Source organism: Hoplias malabaricus, chromosome 8, assembly GCF_029633855.1.
Source record: "Hoplias malabaricus isolate fHopMal1 chromosome 8, fHopMal1.hap1, whole genome shotgun sequence".
Taxonomy (NCBI): domain Eukaryota; kingdom Metazoa; phylum Chordata; class Actinopteri; order Characiformes; family Erythrinidae; genus Hoplias; species Hoplias malabaricus.
The window spans coordinates 15,366,083-15,393,719 of record NC_089807.1 but is presented as its reverse complement, the minus strand read 5'-3'; the positions used below and the strand labels follow the sequence as shown (position 1 = coordinate 15,393,719).

The following is a 27,637-nucleotide window of genomic DNA, read 5'->3' as shown; positions in this document are numbered from 1 at the left end:
ACACACTTACACCTATGGACACTTTAGAGTCACCAGTCCACCTACCAATGTGTATTTTTGGACTGTGGGAGGAAACCGGAACACCCACAGGAAACCCACTCGGACATGGTGAGAACACACCAAACTCCAGAGTGGAGCTCAAACCCACAACCCCAGGACCCTGGAGCTGTGTGACAGTGTTACTACCTGCTGAGTGATGGGAAGAGGACAGTCTTTTCTGCTTACTCAAAGAAAAGAAGGCTATTAATTTTTTTTACCTGGATTTCTCTTGATTTCCTGACTCTGAATCCAACTCTATTCTTTTTGACCACTCAGAAGCCCACATGCACATTATCTTTGTGTTTCCTTCTTTCAGCTGATTGCTCAGGACGCAGATGAGGGTCTGAACGGCTTGGTCACTTACACCATCTTGGCAGGAAGCCAGGATCACTTCATCATCAGTAACCGCACAGGCCGCATCACCGTAGCCCCAGGGGTCACTCTAACTGTGGGTCGTTCCTATGCTCTGACCGTCAGAGCAGAAGATAATGCTCCAGATGCAGAGAGGAGGTAAGAGGCTCCCTCATGTACCCCTCATTATTTTTTAATGAATGGCACATTTGTTTATTCCCTCTTTGACTTAATCATTTCATGATTGATTTAACTCTCTGCCATTTGTTAAGCTGTTTATATTAATCTTTAGTTGCTCTTCGGTGCTGCAGTGTTTTGTTCTCCTGACCGTAGATTAAATTCCTTGTGCTGTGTTATGTTCTGTCTGCAGGAGCTCCATAACTACAGTTTACATTGAGGTTCTGCCTCCTAATAATCAGAGCCCCCCACGCTTTCCCCTGCAAACCTATAACCTGGAGATCAGCGAGGCTATGAGGATAGGAGCCATCCTCCTCAACCTGCAGGTCAGACCCTGAACAGCAAATACCTAAAGCAATATATGCATTCTTTCTTGCTGTGCAATTTTTTCCTTTTTGCATTTTATTTTCTTAAATGTGTTTCTTTATTTATTTATTATTATTATTATTATTAGCATTTATTCAAAATAAACATATGTTTTGTCACTCTCACACCACATCCTCATATCTTGGGTCCATTTTTGTTCTTTTTGGTAACGGTGAGGCAACGATGGTCACACATGGGAAAAAAGGGAACAATTGCTGGCTTAAAAAATCTGAAAAGTCTCTGATATATCAATTTTTTTTCCAGAGCGCAAACTTCAAGGAAGGCTTTAAACTCATGAAAAACAAGTCCACACACTCAAAACGTCTTTTAAGATTTTAGTACAAAAACACTTGGTAAGCTCACAAAAAGAAGTTTCCTAAAGCTGACAATGTTTTGCCCTTAGGCTTTCATTTTTTGTACTAAAATAAATCTTTTAAGACCAAGGTTTCCTTGATCTCAAATTAATCATGAAATATGTTGTTAATACACCATTTAATAACAATGTCTTATGGTAAAATAAACAATAAAGTTAATGATTACATATCTTGACATTAGTAACTGTCCTTACTGACAGCTTTGTTTTTCTTTAGTTAATATATGGTCTATTTATTAACAGTGATTTATTTGATCATTATAAAGCCCATGAACATGTGTGTGTTTATTCATTTAAGAAACAGTTTCCAAATCTGCACAATGGAGGAAAAATTCAGTGACTGCCCAGCAAATAATTAATAAGACTAACACATAAGTAAACACATTAATCTGACTGTACTGTTTCATGTGAAAAACACTTCACTTCATTAACAATGTAATTAACAGCAGTTAATTAGAGGATATTGATTTTAGTCCTAGACGCCAGCTGCTTTTTATCAAAGAAGAACCAACTGAAATGGTACAAAATTCCTTGGTTTTGCATTTCATCACATTTACAAATGGTTACTGTCAGATTAAAGAAACTTTCAGGTTACGTAAAACTGAACTTAATGGAACACATTTTGGTTTATTTCCTTTGGCACTTTTTGAAACATCAGGAAGTTTGCAAAAAAAAATAACGAGCAGATAGAAACTAGGCAAGCCTAGTTTAGCCGGACCGCCATTAGCCATATAGTCATGTCACAGAGTTGTTTCTGGCATTTCAAAAACAAGATAGCCCAAAATACATACCCTTGTCTTTGGAAGGTTTGAAGAAGCTTTGGTGCTTCATATCAATGTCTTTGTTTACAATAATAACAAATAATAACAGAATATAAAAATAGTTTATCTTGTCAGTTGCTGACAGTGTGTGTGATGGAAAGTCATGGAAAGCCTGCTATTTTCTGTTCATACAAAGCTACAAAACTGAAGCACCATGTTGAGATGTCATTAAAGCAACTCGTTTATCAGAAAGCAGCAAGATAACATTTTAATACTTAAGTTTTTTAACATTTCTAAAACCACTGCTGAGTGAGAGTGAGAGTGAGAGAGAGTGAGTTTATCACTAGAAGACCCGAGGGCAGGTCATGACTTACGTGAATAATTATGTGTGTGTATATGTGAGAGAGAGATGTATCTGTGAGACTTGATTTCAGGACAGTACTGTAAAAGTTAGTTACACTCAGCAGAATTAAGTGGTGGATCATTCTCGGTGCTGCAGTGAGACGTTGGTGGTGGTGGTGTGTTACTGTGTGAGATCAAACATCTCAGTGCTGCTGGATTTTTAAAACAATGTGTGCACTCAATGCCCACTTTACACAAACATGCCTCGTTGGCCCACCTTGCAGATGTAAAGTCAGAAACGGTAGCTCATCTGTGGCTGCACAGTTTCTGGTGGTCATCCTCTAGTCCTTCATCAGAGGTCATTGCACAATGCACATAGGTGGCTGTAGGCTGAATAACACTGATAACACTGAGATTATCCACCCAAATAAAACCTACTCTCTTGTGGCCTTTGAAAAAGAGGATGAAAGAGTGCTACCAAGTATGCAGAGCAACTGATTAACTACACTGTGTAATTGTAGAACTACCTTGTTCTCCTGTATGGCCAGTAGAGCTGAATGGACAGTGAGGGTAGATACTAGATGTGTATTATACTTTGCCAAGCAATAAAAACACAAGCAGTTTATTTTTTGTTCCCCTACACCACTACAGTTTTGGAGATGCCGTGTTCTGTGATGACATTGATTGTATATTGTCACAGTTGAATAAGCCATTATTGAATGAAAGTACACTTGGAATCTAGGCGTGCTCACACAAACGTACCAGAGAGAATGAAAGGTGTGAGGGCATGGGGATCTTATTAACTGCTATCTGGAACGGGAGGCTGAATTAAATTTGGGCTCTTCTTACTGAAATAAGAGATAGTATCCGTGTTACCTGACTCTATTTCTCTGTTTCTGTAGGCTACAGACCGTGAGCTGGATCCAATTACATACCGCATTCAGAGTGGTGATCCACAGCAGGTATTCAACCTCTCTCAAACGTAAGTGTCCAAGTAATACTGCGTATATCTCCTCGCCCTGCGCCGTTGATTAGATTAATGCATTTCTGCCGTATCATTCTGTTCCATTCTGCCTACGTACTCCCTTAACAGGAACATGAATTTGCCAAATGGGAAAAGTATACTAATGAATTTTATTTGATATTAACTCTTGTTGACCTGTAGACAGACAGGCAGCAGAGGTGCCGAACTCAACTAGTTAGTTCAGAGTGTGTACACATTCAGTGCTTGATTTAACCTCCCTCATGTGCACACTGGGGGGAAAAAAAGCAGTGAATACATTTCCAGCTGCTTGTCCTCACCCTGTGGTCCAATTATCTTAACAAGTGCTTCCTATGGCACAGCTCCTATTAACGTCTTCCTATTAACGTCTTCTTCAGGTGACACCAATTTGCATTTTCAAATGAAACTTTGACCTGTGTGTTGTCACCTAGTGTGGAGATAATGATGTTTAAATTTTTATTACTTTGGATTTTATCAGGAGCCGCTCACTGTATTTCTACGAAACAATTCGTTCAGAGCTAGGATCTCAACAAGTGAAAAACTGGTGAAAAACAGAGAAACTCAAGGCAGCACTTTGTCATTGTCATAACCTAAAATTGATATACTCTAATTTCACGATTGTTAACATAGAGTAACTGTTTTCAATCGTTAAAAGGAATAACTCACACACACTTTTGGATACAGTATTATCCCCAAGAACAGATCTATGCACATGCTTTTGTAGCACTTTTTCCTTGATGAAACTCGAACTGTTAATGAATGCAGTGATGATTACATTTTAGAGTAAGCACAAGTATTGAGAAGTTGAATATACAATTAACAATAGACATCGTTACTTTAGTTACTTACACTACACTAACACACCAAAACAGTTCAAGTTTAGACATTGGGGATGCTGCATTTTCTGCATATTCTCATGATCAAAATAACCCGATATCATTCAGTAAAACTGAAACCTGTGTTTCAGCAGCTTCACTGAAAAGTGATAGATAAACACAATAACCTATTTACATTTATGGCTTAAGCATAGTTCAAAGCAATCTTTTTTCCCTCCCTTGTTACAAAGGTTGGTGAATGCAGCCTTGTGAGTCTGAGGGCTGTAGTGTAGTGTCCCTGATGAAGTCAGAAACTGAACTCTAGACTGCTGTGTGAAGGGTATTAGTGTTCTTTGGTGGTATGGCACTGGTGTTCTCTGCTCATGTAAGTGTTGTGGCAACTCTTCTCACTGAACTGTGCTGTGCTGCTTCTGCGCTGGCTGCAGTGCTGAAGTCAAGGCTGGGACGTTGCAGCTGCAGCCTCTTTTTTCTCCAGCTTCCCCCCAGCTCTCAGGGACAAAAGCACAGTGAATGAAAGAACCAAGGAATGATAGGTAGATAGATAGATATGAGAAGATGCATGTAGAAACTAGGAGGGTTCTTGAATGTTTTGGCTGATAAGTGTGTGTGTGTGTGTGTATATATAAGGTGGAGAATCTTCTCTTCTCACTGGTGCTGAGTGGGAAGAGAGGGAAGGCTGAAATGAATGGCACTTTCTGCTTTATAGCTGGAACATGGCCATGTCAGCTTCACCCACAGCTCTGCACCTCCTCTCTGTCTCGGCTCATCTCTCCACACTCTACACACTCGCCTTTACACTGAGTTCAGAGCTGCAGACGGGAGGCGAGCCACTTCACATGAGCAGAGGGAAGATGAAAAACAGAGAGAGAGAGAGGGAGTGAGAGAGAGAGATATGTAGGAAGAGGCCTGATTCATAAGAACTCTGGATTAAATATTAACCCAAAGAGCTCTGTGTTGTGTCCCCAGGATAGACAGATAAATAAGAGGATGAGTGTCTGTGGCTCTCTGCGCGATGATGGCAGGACACCACAGCCAAACTTCTCAGTCACTGAACATGCTGCTTGCAAAACTGTTGAACCTTTAATGCTACCCCCCTCCCTCATTTTTTCTTCTTTCGCTCTTGTAGTTTTTCTGGGGGTTTCTTCTTTTTTCTCCCCTCTCCCTCAGTCTCTATATTCTCACTCGGGTATCATTACCATATCATAGCAGGACAGAGGGGGTTTGTGGGACAAGAAGCAGACCATCTGAGGTAAATTTATAGGAGATGGATTCATGGCTGAAGGAAATAAGGAGACTCTTCACCATCAGAGAAACAAAGATAGTTAGACCTTAATAAAACATGCCATTAAAACTGAAATTTATTTCCTTGGCCAAGCCAGCCTGTTTGTGATGCAGCAGAAGCGGTGGGTTTCCTAGTGACTGTTTTATTTTATACCACAGTTTCACAAGCTAGCAAGGACGCCTTCAATCTATCATGCAGAGGTCGACCGAGAGGATGTGTTTCTGGGAGAATAAAGTGATACAGCTAAATGTGCCAAGCATACAAACACATGCTCTCTCTCTCTCTCTCTCTCTCTCTCTCTCTCTCTCTCTCTCTCTCTCTCTCTCTCTCACTCTCTCTCTCTCACTCACATGCACCAGAAAGGGCAGCACGATACTGTTATCTCCTCTATCAAACCCTCCCCTCTATCTGGTGACTCTGACAGCAGTGTTAACAACAGTCTGTCTGATGATGTCTTTGTCTCCACACTTTTTCTAAGGCACACACTCACATATATATAATGCCCTTTCATATTATCATAAATTCTAGCTTTTGAACAAGCCGGATGGTCCCTCTCCTCTTTTTCCATATTTCCACCAAGAATCTCAATTTCTGATTTCTCAGACCACAGGACATTCCTCCACTTCAATCGCCACAGTCCACCTTAAATTAGCTCAAGCACTGGAGAAGGAGGCAGCGTTTCTTCTGTGCATTTGTGAGTTTTAACTTGTGATTGTGGATGCAGTGATGGGCTGTGTTCTGTGGTTTTGGGAGTGTTTCTGAGTCTACACAGTGATTTCCGCTACAGAAATGTGTCTTTTTGTAATTCAGTGCTGTCTGAGGGCCCAAAGACCGCAGCCAGAGAGGGGCCTTGTCCTTTGTATATAAAAATGTATCCAGATTCTCTGAATATTTTAATGATATGTGCTATAGATAAAAACAAAATCCCCATGTCCTTGACTAACATTAAGTTTAAATATCATTCTTCAATTGTTTCAAAGTACACCTGTGCAGACTCACAGTGGTGTACCCCTCCCCATCTTTAATTCTGACTTGTGTTTGTTAAACCCAGTCATGTCACTGACCTGTTGTGTATCTAATACATTCAAATTAAACATAATAATTATTTAATTGTATTTATTTATTTATTTATTTTTTTTTTTTTTGGGGGGGGGGGTATTGGTGGAATTAGGACAAAAATTGTAAGTTGTAATAAATGCAAAAGGGGTGGAAATGGTGATCCCATTTCATACCATCATTCAAATATTTGTACTGAAGTAGCTGATATATTTCAGTAAATGTGTTTTCCTTTTGTCATGATGCTGAAAATTAACTAGTACTCACAGGCTGTCCTCAGTGGAAATTTAGTGGTCTGTTTCTCAGCAGGACCTGTTGGCTTTGTATTCTTATTTGGTGGACTATTCACAGCTCAGCAGTGACACAGAGGGGTTTTTTAATATTTGTATTCCACCATAACAACACACACACACACACACACACAAACTTTTTACCACCTAATAAGTGCTACTGCAGTGCTAAGAATTGTCCATCCCCCAGATAATATCCGCTTATTGATGAAACTGTGGTAAATAGTTCTGTTTGATAGTTACTGTACACATTTAAACACCATTCATCAAGCTGAATATTTTTACATTTTCTTTAAAGAGTATGTAAACCCAAAATTATATTATTCATATAATTATATATATTCAGGCTTGATGGTACGTGTAAAACGTTTATAAGCATTTGTTGTCGGTTAAATGGCAGATACCTTCTATCACACAAAATGGGCTGTGATTTTTATTTATTTTTTTATTTTAGACACACACTTTCTTTAGTGTAGGGGAAGGTTCTCCCCGACTGTAAAGCGACTCACTCTGTGTCTCCTCGATGGGAAAGTGGAGGATGAGCAGAAGCGATATGGTAGGCCTCATGGACCACTGGACCCTGGCCCTGGCACCAGAGAGCAGTGAGATGCAGAGGAGATTGCGGTTAGCTCCAGCTGCTGCTCCTCATTTTCCACACTCTGTCTGCAGCCTGAACTGGGTTCCCATCATCCCCAGGGCTCTCCATGTCTGATATTGGAGGAGGAACACGTGGGGCCTACACCACCCCAGACTTTGTAAGAGTGGCTTCCTGGGTGCGCCTCTCTCAAGGGTCAATGTGTAGCATAACGCTAAAAAGCATGATGACTAATATTGATGGTCCAGCCTTCACCTCCCTGCGTCACTGTCACCACCCCCTTACACGCTCAGCCTAAAGGTTAATGAAGCAGGCTTGGGCCATCCCCTCAGCTGCTCCAGATTGCTGCCTGCCATGCCGGGTGTGTGCACTGCAACGGATTGCTTAAATGCGGAGATGCAATTTTGTTGTACGTTGTACAGTGACATAAAAACCATGCTCCTTCACATTCACCATACAGTCCTGACTCCTCCCCCTTACTGTGCATTGGCCGTATGTCCCCAGAGCATACTGATTACTGATTAGATATTAATCAGTAGTGACACGACAGTAACTCTCTGGCTCTCACTCTAGATGTACGCCCTAGCTGTGTTATCTCACTGCAAGACACCGCACAGGTCCTTTACACACTGCTGTTGGCCTCAAGCTGGTAACAGCATCCTCATGAGCTTATTAATGGCTACTAGAATTGGATTTATGCAGGCTGGACATGTTTGGTGCAGACAAGCTCTGTCTCCATCCCTGCTGCAGTCAACATTAATAAACATGAAGACATAAGAAGGGCACATGATGCTGCAGTTTTGTATGTAGATGGAGGTGAGAAGCTTCAGCGCTATGGGCCAAACCCTCCACCAATGCTCTGAGGAGGCAGCAGCCAGCTTTAATGGCCCACTTCCGCAGTTATTGGGCTTTGGCTGCCGTCTGTCAAGTCTGTGAATCACTTCATGGAACCGTTACAAGGGTATTTTGGGATCTGTGTGCTGATGCAGATAGCAGAGGGTTTCGTCAGTGATGTTGTTTTGGTTTGTTATTTGTGAATAGAGACCAGGTGATTTAATTCAGAAACTCTCATTAAGCAGTGATTCATCTTAAAGCTCGTTGTCAAAGAGCTGCCAAGGAGACCCTACTTTAGAGTTGAACTGTGAAAACCAATGAAAACAGCAAAACATCAGAACAGGAATTATACCATTCTTAGCCTTTATCAAATGGATTTTTCATTTTCTGGTAGGTTTACAGGCTTGAGAGTTTTGCTCAATAGCAAGCAAAATAATGGCATATAGTAAACAAATGTCAAATAGGAACAGGCGGTATTGCCATCATACCATATTAACACAGTATACAGTATTGCCATGGGGTGGGGGTGGGGGTTGTTTGTGGGGGTGTGCACTGTCAGGCTGCGCTGAGCCTCAGATCTGTGAGTGTAGGTGGAGTGAAGGGTTTTCAGCACTGTGCAGTTCAGCTCAGCACAGCCCAACAGTGCACAAAGACACACTTGTATCTGAGAGAGCAAATTTTAGCAACCAGCAACTAGGAGTTCTACACTGTTTCTTCAAGTATTTTGTGTCCCCTTTGCTGTCGTAAATATACTTAAATGTACTTAACACCGCCCCTAATCAGTGTGAGTGTGTGTTAACTGCCACTGTGTGTTAAAAATGGTCAAATTTTATGGTACCTTTATACAATGATCATAAAACAATATTGTTTTCAACCAATCAGCAATCTGCACTTTCACAATTTTGGTGTAGGAATTACTTGACACAGGGCGGCACGGTGGCGCAGCAGGTAGTGTCGCAGTCACACGGCTACAGGGACCTGGAGGTTGTGGGTTTGATTCTCGCTCCGGGTGACTGTCTGTGAGGAGTTTGTGTGTTCTCTCCCTATCGTTGGTAGGTGGATTGGCGACTTAAAAGTGTCTGTAGGTGTGAGTGAATGTGTGTGTGTTGCCCTTTGAGGGACTGGCGCCCCCCTCCAGAGTGTATTCCCGCCTTTTGCTCAATGATTCCAGATAGGCTCTGGACCCACCACAAACCTGAACTGGTTTGTGTGATTACTAAAAATCTCTGAAATACATTGCTTAACATACTGGCTATTGCAGATACCGCCACAGCAACTGGGCTTTTTTCTCCAGTGACTTCACCAGCAGAGTGAGACAGTCACTTAAACAGAGGCCCTGCTGAGCATTACAAGCTCTCCCATTCATTTTTTAACCAGTGACTGTGTCTCCTAATTTATAATGCCTCTGAGGAAGCTTCCCTCTAGTGACTCATTCAGCACAGGGGGATGTTTTGAATGATAATACACACACTCTCATAGTGTGGTGTCTTGTGTTTGTATTGTTTTTCTTGCTTTCCAGAAGCTGTGGTGACGCCATGCACTCTTTCTTCTCTTTCTGTTCAGTATAGGTCTGCTGCTCTTGGCAAAGGCGCTGGACAGAGAGACCACTGACCAATACCGCTTAACCGTCACAGCCTCGGATGGACACCCAGGAGGGGTAAAGCTCCGCAAAGTCATTGCATGATATAACCTGTAATATTTATATAGGTTCATATTTCATAAACACAAGCACATTTATTTGTGGAGCATTAGCAGGAAAGTTGTGGATCATTAATTCAGTCCTCTCATAAATCATTCATTGGATGTTTCTGGGTGCTGTGCACCTAAAGCAGGGGACGTTTTCATTGGCTCAGGGTTATATCTGTGGAGTGAAAGTGAAGCCAGCAGTGAGACACTCTTGGCATGACCAGCGGTCACCTGTGCACTTCATTAAATGTAAATGCACCTCTGCTGCCAAGCTCTGATAGCCACATGAAAATCCTTTCATTTAATCAAGCACCTTAATGGGCCAATTTCTCACTGCTGCTTATGCTCTTCATTGATAGTGAATGGTCTCTCTCTCTCTCTCTCTCTCTCTCTCTCTCTCTCTCTCTCTCTCTCTTTCTTCTACTTTCATTTGCTTTTTTGTTCCTTTCTTTATCTGTATATTTCATATTTTTCCTTTTCTCTCATCTTTCTCTTTCCCTTGTATGTTCCCTTCCTTACCTCTCTCACTTCCTTCCTTTCCCTTCTCTCTCTCTCTCTCTCTCTCGCGCGATTTTGCTCCATTGCTTTTTTCCTCTAGTTGTGTTTTTTTTCTGTTCTGTATTAAAATTGATAACAGCATAGCAAAGTTAATTCGTTAATTCAAGGGGTTTCACTCTAAAGTTTTCAATGCAAATCTAATGTTGCATCATGGCATTAATATGGCACTCATGCTTGTACAGACACACACACACACACACACATGCAAGCACTGTGTATTTGTGAAATCAGAGCTTGAATAATTTTAATACTCATTAACTTACTTTTCCTCCCATTGCTTTTTCACTGATGTCAGACATCGCTTCTGGGTATTTTTTTAAACAGAAAATTGAGACTTAATGCAAATCCATGTTTGTTCGAAAAGTGCACTCACCTTTTTAAATGGGCATTTTCTCTGGCTCTATCGACTCACTCATGTCGGGTGGATGTTGAGGGCGGTTGTGGATGGGATAAATAAATACTAGCATCTAATTTATCAGACTGGACCAGTGTCAGGCCTGCTGGAATCAGAGCAGTGTCTTCACTGAGTCATACCGAACAGTCACGTAATTACCCCTGAAAAAACTGGACCTGGTACTGACACCTAAGGGCTCACCGGCAGAAGTATGCAGGTGTTCTAATGACCCTTAGCCACAGCAACATCCAATTCTTAACTTGTCACTGCTGTAGACTAATTGCAGTGTTAGGCATCTTGCCCAAGGATTTTTCTGAGGTAGCGTGCTGCTCCTGCCTGAGCTGATAACTGAACCCTTTTCTGCTGTTTTGGGGGCAGTAGTGTTACTAAACTAATCTCACCTCACAAAGAGCTCTCTCACTCTTCCACTCTGTGCCTTATCTTCTACCCATTCTCACACACGGTAGGGTTTTAAAAACTAAAATGGCTACAGAATATGTGGAAAGGAACATGCCTGATTGAGAAATGATGAAAAAGACACAAGAAAGAGCTTCTTCTTTAAAAAACAAACTGAAACATGCCATAACCAAAATGCAAATTGATTTTTCGCTCTATTGAGAAAGCTCCCAAAAAGGCCTTAATGGTGTTTATATCTAAGAAAATCCCAATAAGGAGCTCTTTGCTGCTCTTGGGCTATTGAGAAGTGGACAGAATGTTCTCTGCCTCATCCTCTTGTACATACATCCTCTATGAATTACAGATATTATTTTGCTTTCGCTGATGAGTGGATTATAGAAGTTCACAGAGACACTGAACTAATACAAATAAGTGTTGGAGTGTGGAGTAAAGATGTGTGTAGAGTGGAAGATGATGGGGAACACGTGGAACCGGAGCAGATACACATTACATGAAGGTTACATTTAGCAGGTCATTAAGAAACTCACTGCATTTCCCTAATTAGAAGATTTTCATTTGTCATGGGAAATGTTTTATTGATGGAGAAGAATGTGAGTCTGCTTCTATGTCTCTCTGGTATCTCCAGAGATCTTCACCTGTGTATCTTTTTTTGGGATATATCACACAATCAGTCTAACACCCCAACGTCCCACTCACTCTCTCTCTCTCTCTCTCTCTCTCTCTCTCTCTCTCTTTCTCTCTTAGACACACACAGAGCATATGGGAAGATTATAATAGGATAAATAACCCAAATCCTTACTGTTGACAATCTGAGCTTGCACAAATGGCTTTGAATACCATGTGTTTGGTAAATTACCCATTACCCAACATTATGAGGACACATGCTGTAAATTAGGGTGATTTATTAAGGGTTTATTTATCATAAGCGAGCTGGAAGACCCCTCATATTTTGCCTCAAAGATAGAGCACAGAAAAAAGGATCCATCCACTTTGCATTTATATTTTCATTTACATTTACTGCTTTTAGCAGATGCTCTTATCAAGGGCAACTTCCAAAATGATTTGTGTTCAGAGTTTTTATCCCAGCTAGTACAAATAGGCTAAAATCTAAAATACCCTTGAACTCAGACAATGCCTGAACAGGGTCAGTGCTGATAGAATTATACACAGCATGAGGGCAATAATAATCAATATATAGTCATGGGTTCTCACCTATAAAGAAGATATGTGCAAATATAAAGCATATCAGCAAATATTTAGCTACTCAATTTGTTTAACGAGTGTTTGAAGACCAGGGGGAGCTCACCCCATCTGGGTGCCAGGACAGAGAAGAGTCTTGACACTTGCCTTCCCTGCATCTTGAAGGATGGTGGGTCCAGTCGAGCTGTACTTAATTTATTGACCATTGCCACAATGTAGGAAAAGGCTCGTCTATTAAAAACAAGCATCAAGTTGGAAAAAAAGAATCGCTCAGTGAAGGGAGCGCAGCAGTTGAGTGACATTATTGAACTTTAATTATATAATCACAATAACTTGGTGATATTTTCTCTGAACTTATCACAGCTTGTTAATGTAAAGAAACGATAATGTGGTTTCAAAAATAGCTATATAAACAGTTCTTTCTCAATTTCCCTCTATTTTCCACCATTTTAAGCCAACCTAATCTATTTCTCGGAGAAGTTGTATCTAATCAAATCAGTTTACTGTGAAACTGGTCATAGAACAATTGTATGTTACTAATTATTTGAAAGAACAAGACTGCTGAGAAAACTATGAATACTTTGGATGTTGAAATATTACACCAAGAGGACAACATTCCCAGTGTTTCCTGTGAAATGTGAAAGTGGGATGTCTCTAGGGATTTGCTAATGAGTTAATTATGCATGTCTGCATCCCAGAAGGACAAAAACATTTCACGCCATTTCTCCTCAGCTTTACTCCGTGAGAGCAGTAGTGAAGTGAATAATTCATTGCATGTCATTGTATTACAGTTCCAGGCATGTGGGGGTGAAGATTTCATTAGGTGTCTGCAAACATGTTGCAGGAGTCATATCAGAGATAAAACCCTCTGCTTCAAATGACAGTTTGTTGCATTCTCCCCTAAACTTCTCCCATAAGTTTTTTTTCCTGAATACTAATTATATAGTGTGTAATCAGGACTGGGTTTTTCATAAATAATGTTTCAGTTTTCCATGTGGTAAAAAACATTTCCATACCTCTATCTCTGACTGAGGAGAAAACAAACAAACAAACAACAAACCTAATCTCATCACACAGCTACACAGGAAAAGACCTGTAAAAAAGTACTAATGAGTAAATATGAATGTTTGGTGAATAGTAACGTTTATTAATCATTTATAGGCTCACACATAGAGTCTGTATTCTTTGAATCTTACCCGTGCTTTCTTTCTCCACAGACCTCCACTGCCACAGTCAGCATTGTGGTCACAGACGTCAATGACAATGACCCGACCTTTGACCTCACCCTGCCTAGGAATTTGACCGTAGTGGAGGAGAGGGCCAACGTATCTGTGGGGCAAGTCAGAGTGAGTACATTCATAAATGTATTGTCATGGTCACAAAGCAGAATATTGTGGGAATCAAGGCTTTCTCCAGTATTCTTCTGTACTCCCAAGCATCCACTGACCTTTCACAGTAAAGTAGCTCCCTACACCATAACCTCTTAATGAAATATGGAGGGTTTTATGTGTACGAAGAGATGGAATGTATCAGTTTCCTGTCTCCAGCTTTTTCCCAAAACAATTCACTGTAGTAAAACTAGCAAGTGGTGGCATAGAAAGTCTCAGGAGTGTGTTTGTTTAATCTGTGCTAATTTACAGGCTAATGATTGGTTGTTAAGACAATTAAAAGCTTCATTTCTTTGCCATTTTGCCACTGGGTGTTCTGCATCATTAGAGCAGATGCTTTGTAATCTGTGAACATTTGATGAGAAATGGGCCAATAGAAACGCTCCAAAATAAGTTAAAATAAAACAAATTTTCATTTACCTTCAATATAAGTTAAGACAATTTTTGTTTTCCTTATTAGTTTACCATTTCGGAGATACCTGTGTTGTTTTGTAGTTCTTGGACAGGGATATTGACATAAAATGTCTACTTTAATGAGGACTACAGTTTGTAAACACACTGATTTCAGACTAACTTTAATTAAAGTCCACAGTGGGAGAATTATTAAGTTTCTTAGCTTTTTTGGATGTACTTTGAAAGTTGTGACTACATTATTCGTGTATTTATTTCACCTGACAATTCTGTAAGAGTTTTTAAAGAATAATAGCACTTGAACATGTATTATTTCCCAATTAAGCCATAGTAAATTAGAATCATTACTCACCTTAAAGACTGTCTCTGGTGACTAGCTCTGTTCCGCCCCGTCAAGCAGTGAGGATTTTTAATTAGTGTCTTAGATTAATCAGGCTTTGCTTGGTTAGAGCTGTAATCAATGAAAGATGCATCGGACTATCATTTGTGATGCCATGTCTTCATTTGTTTTGACAGCCAGATCGCGTTTACTGCACATTTTGATGTCTCCATCATTGAATGTGTACAGTCATGAATGACAAGGTCAAAATGACCTACTTTAATCAGAAATTGGAAAGGCTTTCAAAGACAGTCACTGTGTCCTTTTGAAGAAGTACATAGATGTTTATTTTAGTCTCAGTTCCCATGTTTCTATGAGCAACTCATAATGAATATCCATCATAAATACTGGCCACTGCAAACTAGCTTCTAACAGGAATGAATTAATATTATGCTGCACACAATATTTTACAAATCCACATCCCTTTCACTGTCACTGCCTTTGAAAAAGAGGACAAAAGGAGAGCCTTCTCTTTTTACTGTCACATAGATGGCACTGTATGTTAGCTAGTTTTCTAAGGTCAGAATACAGTAGCTCTATCAGAACACACACACACACACACACACACACACACACATGACAGGATATTTCAGACAGAGACCAGCTAGCAAAGGGCTTCATAAATATGGTGCTTTGGAAACTTTGTGCTCTACTACTCTACATTTTTAAATGTAAATCTTTAAAGGCTAAGCACCACCTCCATGAATATTTCACATTATTTTAGTTACTGACATATTAAAATGAATTAAATGAATGAAAATGTAAATATCATGCTTAATTTGCTTTAAAACTGACAATTTTATTAAATTGACGGAAAAACCCGAGTTCGCTACGGAAATTCTTGAACGTAACCGTGACATAACTGGTGGACAACAGCTGAACAACGCCACGGTAAAACACCGTTATGAGTGACTGTTATGACAGTATCTAGCTAAATAACAAACACTATTCATGACAATAGCCTAGCAATAAGCTAAACTCAAATTTAGAGGTATCGTGTAAATGTGGTCGAAGTCGAACTCGAATTCATCCGACACTATAAACCACTCCGGTAAAGTTGGTTTCATATTCGCATTTTCAGATTTCTTTCTTCAATAGCTCTCAAACGGTGCATGCAAACGACTTAATACTTGCAAAGTATGTATACTTGGGATCCAAGAAAAGCAGCTACAACTCAGTTTATGTCAGAAATGTTTGCCATTTAAAAAACACGAAATATATTGTTTACTATGGGCTGCCACCATCTCCGCGAGAACTAAGGGACCGTTTACAAACTACACTACACAGTAAAAACGAAGCTGACGAACCACGCACATAACATACACTATACATCTCTTACGTTGGTAAATTTAACCATTACTGGCCCGAAGTAATGTGTTTTTGAGAATAAATTTAAATAGTATTTGAATCTTTCATAATATTGTTCCTAAACAAGTTGTATTTGATAAAGTGCAACCCACATGACATACTACACCTCTTATTTTGGTCAATTTAACCATTACTGGCCCATGGTGATACATTTTTCATTAAAAAGTTCAATAGCTTTTCAATCTTTTATGATATTGCTTCAAAAAGTCATGCCGATCAGTGGCATTTGATTAAATACAACTTGTTTTGAAACAATATCATCAAATGTTCAAAAGCTATTGAACTTTTTATTCAAAAATCTATCATCATAAGCCAGCAATGGTTAAATGGCTAAATAAGAGGTGTAGTATGTCAAGCGGGTTGCACTTGATCAAATACAACTTGTTTTGAAACAATATCATAAAGTCTACAATAGAGCAATGTAGTTTCTCCCTGAAATCTTCACCTACTGAGCTACATGAGTGAGTTACAGGCCAGTTCTGTGAGGTGCTTTCTAATTGTAGAGATCAGACCCTCTCTATTACGCCAAGACGAAACAGTTTACAGAGTAGATGTTTATTCTCCTTTTGTTAAGACAAGAGCAGCAAGTTGTTGGTAGTATTGAATATTTGTAATATCAGAATGTATATATTCATCTGAAATTGGACAAGTTTTAGCAGAAGTTTAACAGAACTTTCAAGCAAAGTCATTGATGATGTTAACTGTATAAAGCGCACACACACACACACACACACACACACACACACACACACACACACAAACACACACAGAGCAGCGAGCAGCCCCCTCGGTACCCGGGGAGCAGTTCAGGGTTCGATGTCTTGCTCAAGGGCACCTCAGCCTTGAATGGTGTGGAAGGAAGGGCTGTTTCTTCACTCCTTTGCCTCCATTTTCCCAAGCCCTTGAGCTCAAGCCCACTTCTCTAAACTTCAGGCTACATGGCTGACACTGCAGCAGTGTTGTGGTTGTTTGAGTGCAGGAACTGTACGCGTGCATATGAAAAAACAAAAGCAGGTTTCTTAAAAGCATCAGACAAATACATTGTCTATGAAACCTGCAAACATTCTAGTAACCTTAGGGCTCAATTACACTGCAATGCCTTTGTTTCTCTCCCTTTCCACATATTCATTTAGAGTTAATTATTGAAGACAGCATATGCTGTGGAAGCTTGTCACGACTCACATTAGCAGGATATTTAAAACACATTTCCTTTCTGTACGAAGTGTTTGTAAGCGAGGGAAGCCGTTCGCTGTGCGTGTATATTTCAGCACCGAAATGTTTTCATTTCTCAGAGCTCCTTGATGTTACTTTAATTTTAGCCCTTTTTCATTTTTGCCTTCACTGATGGGATTTCCTCTGCTCTCTCTCATCCCTCTCTCCTCCTCTGCTGGATTAGTGTCGCATCTTCATCTCTCACGCTGTCAGTACATCTGTTGTGGGGCAAATTGAATATGAAATGGGGAGAAAATAAGTGATATCGTCACTGTCGAATAAATGATTTTCCAAAATGTTAACTTCATAGAATAGGGAGTACTTTCATTTAATTTTATCCAGTTTTCTCTTCTTTTTTAATTACTGCTTATTCCCAATTACTAGGTTGGTCTCCCCTTATCATGTGGTGTGATACTGCCAAGCAGGGAGGGTGCTTTTTCTGCCTTTTTCCTCTTCAAAATTCACAGTTCCATTCAAAGCTTTAAAACTCAGCTGTGTTCATAACGCCAACTTTGCTAACAGCAACTTCTCAATCACATTTGCACACATTGAAGCCTTATCAAATAATAATATGCATTGAGAGAGAATCACCTGGTATTGTACACTGTTCTTTATGTATAAAAGTATAATAAATGTAGCTACTCATATTAAGTTTACTGCACTGCTCCCATTAAACTTCCCTTCCTTGTGTGATGTTCACAAGCTTCATAATTCATAATTACTGCAGTGTTTCATTTTATTGGTTGAAAATATTGAGAAAGCACTTTCTTAGACAATAAATGTAAGGGAACATCATCTCAGATTCTGCTCAGAAGTGTTTGGCACCAATCAAGTTTGGATAAGGGGTGTACTCTAAAACCCTAAAATAAACTCCTGATGGGGTAATGGGAATCCGGAACCAAATTTAACAGCAATATCATCATCATCTTTCCCGCTTATCCATTTCAGGGTCACAGTTAAACAGCAATATGATCACATTAATAAACACCCACATGTCACTGCTTGAGGTGTACCCTGCTATTTTGGAAAGGAAAGCAAAGCATGTGGGAGAGAATTAAACACCCTCGCGTTTCCACCAATCATCACTCGCTGTATTAGTAAACCATGTTGTAATTTGTTAGAACAGCAGGACATCCCTGATTGGCTGAAGCTTTGTAAAAGACGCTGCAGATTTTGTATTTTTTGTATTGGGCAGATGGGAATTCTAAGAGAGACGTGTAGAGAAAAGTCTGATTTTCCAACGTGGAGAGCACTGCTGAGGAAGGACTAATGTGCGCTCAGAGCACCGCTGTCACCAATGTCTCCTGAAAATGTAATATTCCTCTCTCAAACATTCTGGCACAAATTGCACTTGTAATCTGATGAGGCGCCACTCAGGAGACCCCAAAGTTCATTTGTAATCTGTGTAATGAGATTTGTTTCCAAATCATTTTCAGACAGTTTCCGGTGGTTCATATTTCATCTCACTTCTGCACAAGGTCAAAGAAAGCGGCTATAATCAAATGATGTAGGAGAAAGGTGTTTTTTCTTTTGGGAAAATGTGCTACGTAACAGATACAATTTATTTGTTTGTCTGTGTGTTGATCTGTGTATCTACTGCTTTATCCATTTATCCATCTATCGGTGCATCTGTTGTTGTAATCAGATGAAACATTGGTCTTAACAGCGGCTTTTCTCTTTATACTCTCTCTCTCTCTCTCTCTGTTTCTTCCACCCCTTCTTTCTGTCTGTAATTATTGTAAGGAGGAATTAGCAGCAGCACTTCTGAACCTATTAGCGCTGTGTGCTTATACAGAGTTTGCATGCTGATGAACCGCTGCATTCTCTCTCCTCTGTTACAGTTGTTTAACTTTCCACTCCACTGTAACTAACTCCAATCATATCATCAAACTCTGCCATTTTCTGAAAAGCTTTTGTCAGTGTCCAAATCATGTATCTCCAGCTGGTGAAATCTGAGAAAAATGGCACAATAAAAATACTCTCAAAATGACTGGAAATAAACTACAATACATCAAAGGTTTAAAATGTGTTGTTCTTATTCAATAAATTTACCATTACCTGCCATCGGACCTAAAATGTATTAACCATGTCATTCCCAGTAGCACAGAAAAGACTCTGAACTCATGTAGAATCATACCTTCAGCCTGTCCCTAACTGAGGCTACCTTTTGTGATCATGCTCATATGTCATCCTTCGTTTCCTCATTCTCCCATTCCCCTCAGGCTTCTAGTCAAGCGTATGAACTGTCCTACCTCCCACAGCTCTTATGTCCACACTCATCTATCTGTCACCTCTTCTCCGTCCTCACTTACACAGAGACTGCTGTTAAATGCTTGTTGGTTCATTTCAGTTCTTAATGTCCTAGCGTACTATGAGAATTAAAATACAATTTGGGGGTTATTGGGGTTTGAATGTTCATTATTTGTGTTCTTTTATATTTCCTCCTCCTGTGGAGAAGCGAGCGATGTGGGTGTTTCAAATAGAAGCTTTAGTTTTCCACTGCAATGCTCATTGGTTAATGAATAAGTGCCTGTACAGATAAAGCCTCTGATCTTTTGAAACCAGGTATGATGGGTCGTTTTGGACAGAAAAAAATTAAACTGTGACTGTCTTGAATACAAAAGTGTGTTTTTGAAACTGTGTATATTTTCACAGCAATTAAGCATCTGTCCATTTTATTAAATGGAATTCTCATTATCCACTGTGCCATGTTCTGTAGCCTGTACCTTTAGCCCTTAGTATTAATTATTTATTCATATTAAATTTCAAATGTCCACATTTGTTTCTACAGAAGAGAATGTGATGTAGCTTTAGGGAACACAACTGGAACGCTGGACCTTTGAAGATACACTTAAGCTCTCTGTACCTTCAGGGAATATCACTGTACCTGTACTTTTTTTAATGTACAAAATTACTCTGTGTTTGTGTGTCAGCGATTTTTTTTTCTTTTGTTAGGCCACCGATCCAGATGCTGGACTGAATGGTCAGGTGCAATACCGCCTACTCACTCATGCTTCCCTCTTCAATATAAACTCCAATGGCAGCATTTTCACATCTGTGCCACTGGACCGAGAAACCCAGAGCCAGTATGAGTTAGTGGTGGAGGCCTCGGATGGGGCGGTGGACCCCCGGCGGAATACTCTCACGCTGCTGGTCAGGGTTCTGGACATCAACGACAACAGCCCTGTGTTTTCCCAGTCTTTTTACACAGTCAATGTGACTGAGAACACTCCAGCTGGAACCATCATCCTCCACCTCACTGTAAGTCCACCACGTCTGACCGCTCAGTGGTCTCCCCAGTCTGATAACTGTGGGCTCTCTTGGTCAAAAGTCTTATCAGTGATCAGCTGGGTTGGTCTTGGTATGATTTTCCTTCGAGGAATTTGTGCTGAAGCTATCAGTCTGGCTCCACTTTGTAAGCTGAGGGTGTCCACAGATTAATTCTAATAACTGACATGTTTCTTATAATCTTTTTTTGCAACATCCAGAGCCTTTAGCTCCTTTAAGTACCCTAGCGAAATGTTCCCTTTCAGCAGGAGCTATTGTTAACGAATTGTTCGAGGTTTTATACAGCCTCCTGCTTTTCTCCTTACAGACGTGTACTGCTTAAATGCTGTTTGTAACATCAATGCCCCCAGCAATATCACAGCAACTAGCCTTCTTTTACTCGAGCCTGGCTGTAAGGCATCTCAGCAGCACTCTCATAGGGAATGCTCTCAATCCAATAGACTGCTGAACTGACTGTTCATGTGCCTATCTGGAGTTTTAATTCACAAATGAGTCTGAGACTAGTCTCTTATTTCCAGGGGGATTCATTTAATTTGACAAATGTTTATGATATGCTTGACAGGCTCAATAGGGAAAAGCAGGAAGCTATCTTGCAGAAAAGGCCCCACAGAAAATGTGCAAATGTGCCTCTTAACTGTTTGCTCTGAAGAGCACCCTTGGGATTTCAACAGCCGCGTTAAGTCAAAGAATGTAATTAGCACCATATTCTAAGGCAGTATTTCTCAACTCCATTAGTGAGGACCCACTAGCCTGCTACAGTTTCAAGTGTTGCTTGTCCCAGTACATCTAACCCAACTCATCAGGTGATTATCAAGCTATTTGTCTATTAATAATTAGACAAATATCTTTAGATAATATTAAAAAAGCATTTTACGTGGGATATACATCTGAGGGATAATTTTTATGTTTCTTTAAAACAAAGGGCACAGATGAAAATAATTAAAAGGAAAAAAATACATTACAAACATAAATATAAGCATCGTTGTAAGTGCCTACATTATTTAGTGCTCTTAGATCCTAGAAGGTTTATAAAGATTGGGCACATATTAGAAAGAATATCAGTTTTATTTCTAGACACTGCACATCCTGTACAATTAACTGTATATAGAGTGTAATCTTTTCTGCTGCATGGATTTATTAAGAAATAAAAATGATCTGTTAAGCTCAGCCTGTTTATTATGCCATCAGTTTTCCAATTTTGCTTTGACAAAAGCCATATCAGTTATTCCTAACAATAAGATGCACTCTCAAAAATAAAGGTGCTACAAAAGATTCTTTGAGCGATGCCATAAAAAAATCACTTTTGGTTCCATAAAGAACAATTTTTGCTAATATGTTTATAATGATAAAGAATGTTAAGACCTTTAAATGGTTCTTCACATTCATTCATGCATTTCTTAATATATATATATATATATATATATATATATATACACACACACACATGAGCTGCACATGCAAATGCCGTTCTTATTGAAGTGAGACAGATATCAAACTTGTCTTACTCTATTCTGCCATCGCCAGAAACAAACTAATTACCTGAAATACTAAATTATTATTTTATAGGAAAGGAAGTTTGTCTGAATAGTACTACAACAAAATCAGACCATTGGGAAACAAAGTTGTAAGTGTGTAATGTCCAGTTGAAATTCAGTATCTTTTAGGAACCAACTTGTATTCAAACAACTATTTCTTGCTTTTCTGCAGAGCTGGCAATCACTTGCTGCTGGTGTCTCGCTAGCACTGCTTTCTCCATAAACTGAATTTCTCAGGTGCATTAAAGTTGGGAAAACAGCAAACTTTGCTGGGCAGCAGCACTTCAAGTCCAGAACTGAGAACAACTAATGTTGAAGTACAGAGAGAGAAAGAGAGAGCGAGCACCATGCAGGGACAGAATGGGACAGTGATGAAGGGAGATGACAGCAATGGTGACGTATTTTTCTCTGGGTGGAGATGACACCTTTAGGCCCTTCCAGCTTGGGCTAGTGTCAGAGCAGCATGCGCCGCAGTGACAGGTGTCGATCCAGGGCAGATGAGGAAGAAGTGCGTGTGTGTGTGTGTGTGTGTGTGTGTGTGTGCACATAGGCCTCTTACTGGGGCTTTTGACATCTTTATTTATATATTTTTAGGGAAATCTTTGAGATGAGCCTGGGATGTAATTCCTGCACCTCCCACATCAAAGAGTGTATCCTGAAAGGTTCCCACACCCACTGAGAACCCTGCCTGCTCTCGGATCCCTCCCTACTGCTCTCCTGTCACACACTCACAGTCTTTCTAATCAGGACCAGGCTTTGAGCCAGGAACTCTCAGTTATATCTCTTCTGCGTGTGTGTGTGTGTGTGTGTGTGTGTGTGTGTGTGTGTGAGAGAGAGAGAGAGAGAGAGAGAGTGCACAAACAATCTGTTCTTGAGAGCAGTTGTGTGTAAAAGTTTGGAAACGCCTGGACAAAAGACATATTTAGTTGTTTTTTGATGTGAAAACAAATTCTTCAGAGAGTAAATTACACATTGCATGTTCTGCCAGTTTTATTTTGCGGTTGAAATCAAAGAAACAATGTAAAACTTGCTAGTGAATCTGAAGGCATGGCAAGGCAAGTTTATTTATGGCACCGTTCATAAATCCTTAATTAAGAATTAAAACAAATAAAACACCAAAAAACAAAAGTTTCCACCAAAAATGGAAATTTCAAGAAATTGTTAACATTAAACTGCGTGCTTAAATCATCCCAGAGTTTAAAAACGGTTCAAAAGTCATTTTCTGCAAGTCAGAATCAGGTCTCCAGTCTATAAGCTGTGATTCATTTTCTCAGAGATTTAATCATAATAAAGATAAACTTGCTATTTTAATTATATACAAAGTACTGCAGTATCTGGGGTACTCATTTATAGCGTTTTGTCTGGGACTGTCCTAGTCTCAGGCGCAGATGCTCCTCCCACATGTAGACAGTGAGTCTGATGCCTTTAGTGCATTAACCTGGCCTCACTGTCAGGATTCGGCAAGCTGCATTCTGATTAGCTGTCTGTACATCTATGCATACGCACGTCCATGTATGGTTTTATACTGGCTCTGGTATTGGTCCAGAGTGAGTTCAAGATTCTCTCTTTTTACACGTCATGTCAAAGTAGCAGATGTGATGGGTCCTTTTGCATGTCAGTCAAATGTCTTTTCCTGCAGTAGTAGGCAGTCCTTGGGCACATTAAGTGAGAGACTAGAACCGGTTCATGTCTAAGACTGTACACAAGATGAAGAGAAAACTATAAAATCTGGTTTTGGAAGTAACTATCTTTTTAAAATGGCAACAAACTGACACTCTCTCTCTGTCTCTCTCTCATTCTCTCTCTCTCTCGCTCCCTTTCTCTCGCACTCTCATGTTCTCTTTCTCTCTCTGTCTTCCTGTCCCTGTGTTTGCAGGCGGTGGATGCGGATCTGGTTTCTAATATAACGTTCAGGATCAGGACGGAGGCAGCACGGCAGCTGTTTGCAGTGAACAGAGTCACTGGGGCGCTCTCTGTGCTGCAGGCTCTGGACTTTGAGGCCCTGGGTGGAGACGGTGCTAACTACACTTTCCAGGTGGAGGCACTGGATCATGAGGGGGTCCTGCCTCCTGGAGTGGCCACTGTTCTAGTGAGGATCACGGTAAGGGCAGTGACTGAATACAGTGTGAATTCTCTCTGGGCTTCTTATCCCTGTATAGGACACTCTTTAACTGCAGCACTTCAGCTTCACTGCACTTTATCTGACATAACTCAGCAGAGTGTGGCTCCTTTGGAAGAGAGGTGCTGTAAGTGGAGCTGTTCATTTGGAGAGTATATTCCAAGGTAACAAATTTGACAAAAAAAAACTCTAAATGAGAAAATTATGCATTTAATTAGCGGTTAATTAGGCAGAGTATAAAAAATAATAAGTTGTAATTACAGAACACAGTAAATATCCTTAACAGCAGCAAAAGTAAGATAACAAACAAGAAAATGTAGTATTAATATTAATATAAGAACAAAATAGCATCAATAAAAATGAGAAATGTAGTATCATAAAAATGTTATATAATAAATAAGTGAGAGGAAATAATGTTTTATGTAGATTTAGGAAAACATTAAATAAATGTGTTTTAAATGGAGACAACAAAGTGTGGATAGTATATTAAAATTCCTTTCTTCTCTAAAGTCTATCTGAGCTATTCTCCTATACTCTCTGCAATATTCACCTTTACCTTATACAATATTTCCCTATACTCTGAAATATATATAATGGGTTACTGATGATATTAAAATCTTAATGACTGATGATCCCTGTTTATGGGAATAAAGACATCTTCTGTCACCATCAGTAAAATAATAGTGGCAGAGTTGATGGGGTTCCAGCCGTATCCACAAATTCCTCTTCTAAATTCAATTAGCCGAGAGAGTGAGGCACAGTGTGGCCAGATTTATTTTTGGGTGTGTGGTGCGATTGTCTGGACTCTTGCCAGTCTCTTCTTGCCTACTTTTCTCCGTGACAGTGACAGCACTGACAAATGAAGGGATGCCACTGGAAGAGCACTGGCTCAGCTTTTCCAGGCTTGAATGACTCATTAGCTCTGTGACTGCAATTATGTCCAGATTTGAGCAGGAACACTCGCTAGCATCTAAGAAGATTAGCCATAGGATCAAAACGGAAGGATTAGCTACCTCTCGTTTACAGCTGTGTGTGTGTGTGTGTGTGAGAGAGAGAGACGGGAAACATAATTACTGAGAGAAAGTTATTCACGGGTTCTCCCATATGTCAGGATTTGGAACTGATGGCACTGGCTGATTGTTTTGAGATTAAGCAAATTAACATTTTGCATTTTGAGTTTTGTAAGGCATTTTGAACATATGCATGAGAGCATTTTGTCACTGTCATATCAAATCCTCATAACCACCACCCCAAAATGTTTTTTACTTAGTGAATGTTTTTCACTCTTAGAGGTTGATAGCAATTACGCATTTATACTCATTTTAAAGTTTACTCACTGTATAAACTCTTGTAATTTTGATTTCCTGGAGGAAATAATCCATCCATCCATCCATCCATCCATTATCCACCGCTTATCCGGGTCCGGGTCGCGGGGGAAGCAGTCGGAGCAAAGAAATCCAGACCTCCGAGGCGTTCCCAGGCCAGTGTTCTTGGTCTGCCCCGGGGCCTCCTCCCCGCTGGATATGCCCGGAAAACCTCACCAGGAAGGCGTCCAAGAGGCATCCGGACCAGATGCCCGAACCACCTCAACTGGCTCCTCTCGACGTGGAGGAGCAGCGGCTCCACTCCGAGTCTCTCCCGGATGTCCGAGCTCCTAACCCTGTCAGGAAATAATCTCAATTGATTGATTGATTGATTGGTTGATTAATTGATTGATTTTAACAGCGTATGGTGTGTTGGTACGAGTGGATCAGACACAGCAGTGCAGCTGGAGTTTTAAACACTAAATTCAATCACTGTCCACTCCTACCTTTTTGGTCCACTTAGCAAATGTAGTCTAAAGTCAGAGACAATAGCTCATCTGTTGCTGCAAGGTTTGTGGTGGTCCTCAATCAGTGGTCAGTGGAGACTATGCCAAAATAAATAAATAAATGGTGGTCTCTTTCTTTCCACAAAACAGTTTGCAGGCTGACTTCTGAAGTGTTTTGCTCCTCCTTCTTTGCTTTGATGCTGGTTTCAGAAGTTTTTAGATATATTCAATTTATCTCTCTAAATTCCACACGAGAGCCAGTCAAAGAGATAAAGTGGGAATCGTCTCGTCTTTCTTGTCCCTGCGTCGCTGTGTTTCAGCTCCTCGTGTGGATTTTAAGGTTGTTGTTCTCCTCATGAAGATTTCTGGTGATGGATCACGTTGACTGTTTTCTTGTGGTGCAGAATTACAAGCTAAAACTTCCACATGTTCCTCTCATTCTCTTTCAGTGCAGCAGAGAACTGAGGTGTGTTTGTTCTGGTGCAAACAAAAGCATGAATCCTGTGCTATCTGACACTCTCTTTCTGATGTGACTCGAATCTTGAGTCGTTGGGTGGAAGGAGTTTGTATCTGAATCTGTTCTCCAAGAAAACCAATTATATTCACCTTCAGCCTCTACCAAGGTGTGCCAAGCGCTAGATTTACTGCAGTACAGGTAGGGTAGAAAAATGAGATTGAGTCTTCATTTGAAGTGGGCTGGATTTCATTGATATGTGGAGGTGAGTCATCATAGTTGAGCTTGTTGTAAAGTTTTTCTGGCTTTTGTTTTGCTGGAGGAAGAAAAAACTTTGTTCTGTCATTTCTCCTGTGTGACAGTGGAGGAAAGGGAACAAGGCAGGGTAGGAAGAGGAGAAAATACACACTAGCCCTCTGTGTAACCTGCCATACACTTTGTTTTCCTTTTCCATCAGAAATATATTGGCACCTGCTCTCTCTCTGTCTCTGTATTTTAATATTTCAGATTCTAACCAAGTGTGTGTGTGTTTGTGTGTGTGGTTATATGTGTAATCAGTATCCCTCAGTATGAATGCAATTACAAAAGCACCTGTCACACCTCTCTGCAAATGTTTGTAAGACAGAGCTATGATATGAATAAAAAAATTAACTTCTAGGATTTGATATGATTAATCATATATTTTTTTCCCCTTTTCTTTCCACTTATACTTTGTGCACCCTTATATCCTAATATGAGCCAGGGGCAGGGCTATGTTGGGGGCCTGGGTGGGATCTGTGCTCTCCCTGCATTAAAGCTAATACACCCTCTAGTTTGCTGGAATATAATAAACAAGCTCTCTTTGGAACATCACCCATTTTCAGTAACCAGTATCACCATGGCGATGCTTACATGGCTGTGTGGTGCTGTCATTCACAAAAGAAGACACAGAAAGGCCATGGGTGTGGTAAAAGGATACAAACACTTACCTAGTTATTGGAGCTGCTAATATCACTCTTTGCAGTTGACAGGTAGCCATTTTGCTACTTACAGTCTTGTAAATAAAATGTGATTCTGATTTCTATGTTTGATACATACACACACAGACACACATCAGCAGACGTGTGGAAAGAG

At 40.1% G+C, this 27,637-nt stretch overlaps 1 protein-coding gene across 2 annotated transcripts in view; it reads left to right on the top strand.

Moving 5' to 3' along the window:
• pcdh15a (protocadherin-related 15a) overlaps window positions 1-27,637 on the top strand; it is a 212,666-nt gene that overhangs the window by 95,820 nt on the left and 89,209 nt on the right. For both annotated transcript variants that reach the window (XM_066678199.1, XM_066678200.1), the window contains exons 14-20: window positions 356-549; window positions 761-893; window positions 3,312-3,391; window positions 9,869-9,962; window positions 13,778-13,906; window positions 20,274-20,579; window positions 24,018-24,242. In XM_066678199.1, coding sequence (XP_066534296.1) covers window positions 356-549; window positions 761-893; window positions 3,312-3,391; window positions 9,869-9,962; window positions 13,778-13,906; window positions 20,274-20,579; window positions 24,018-24,242 — 1,161 coding nt within the window. The remainder of the gene's footprint in view (window positions 1-355; window positions 550-760; window positions 894-3,311; window positions 3,392-9,868; window positions 9,963-13,777; window positions 13,907-20,273; window positions 20,580-24,017; window positions 24,243-27,637) is intronic.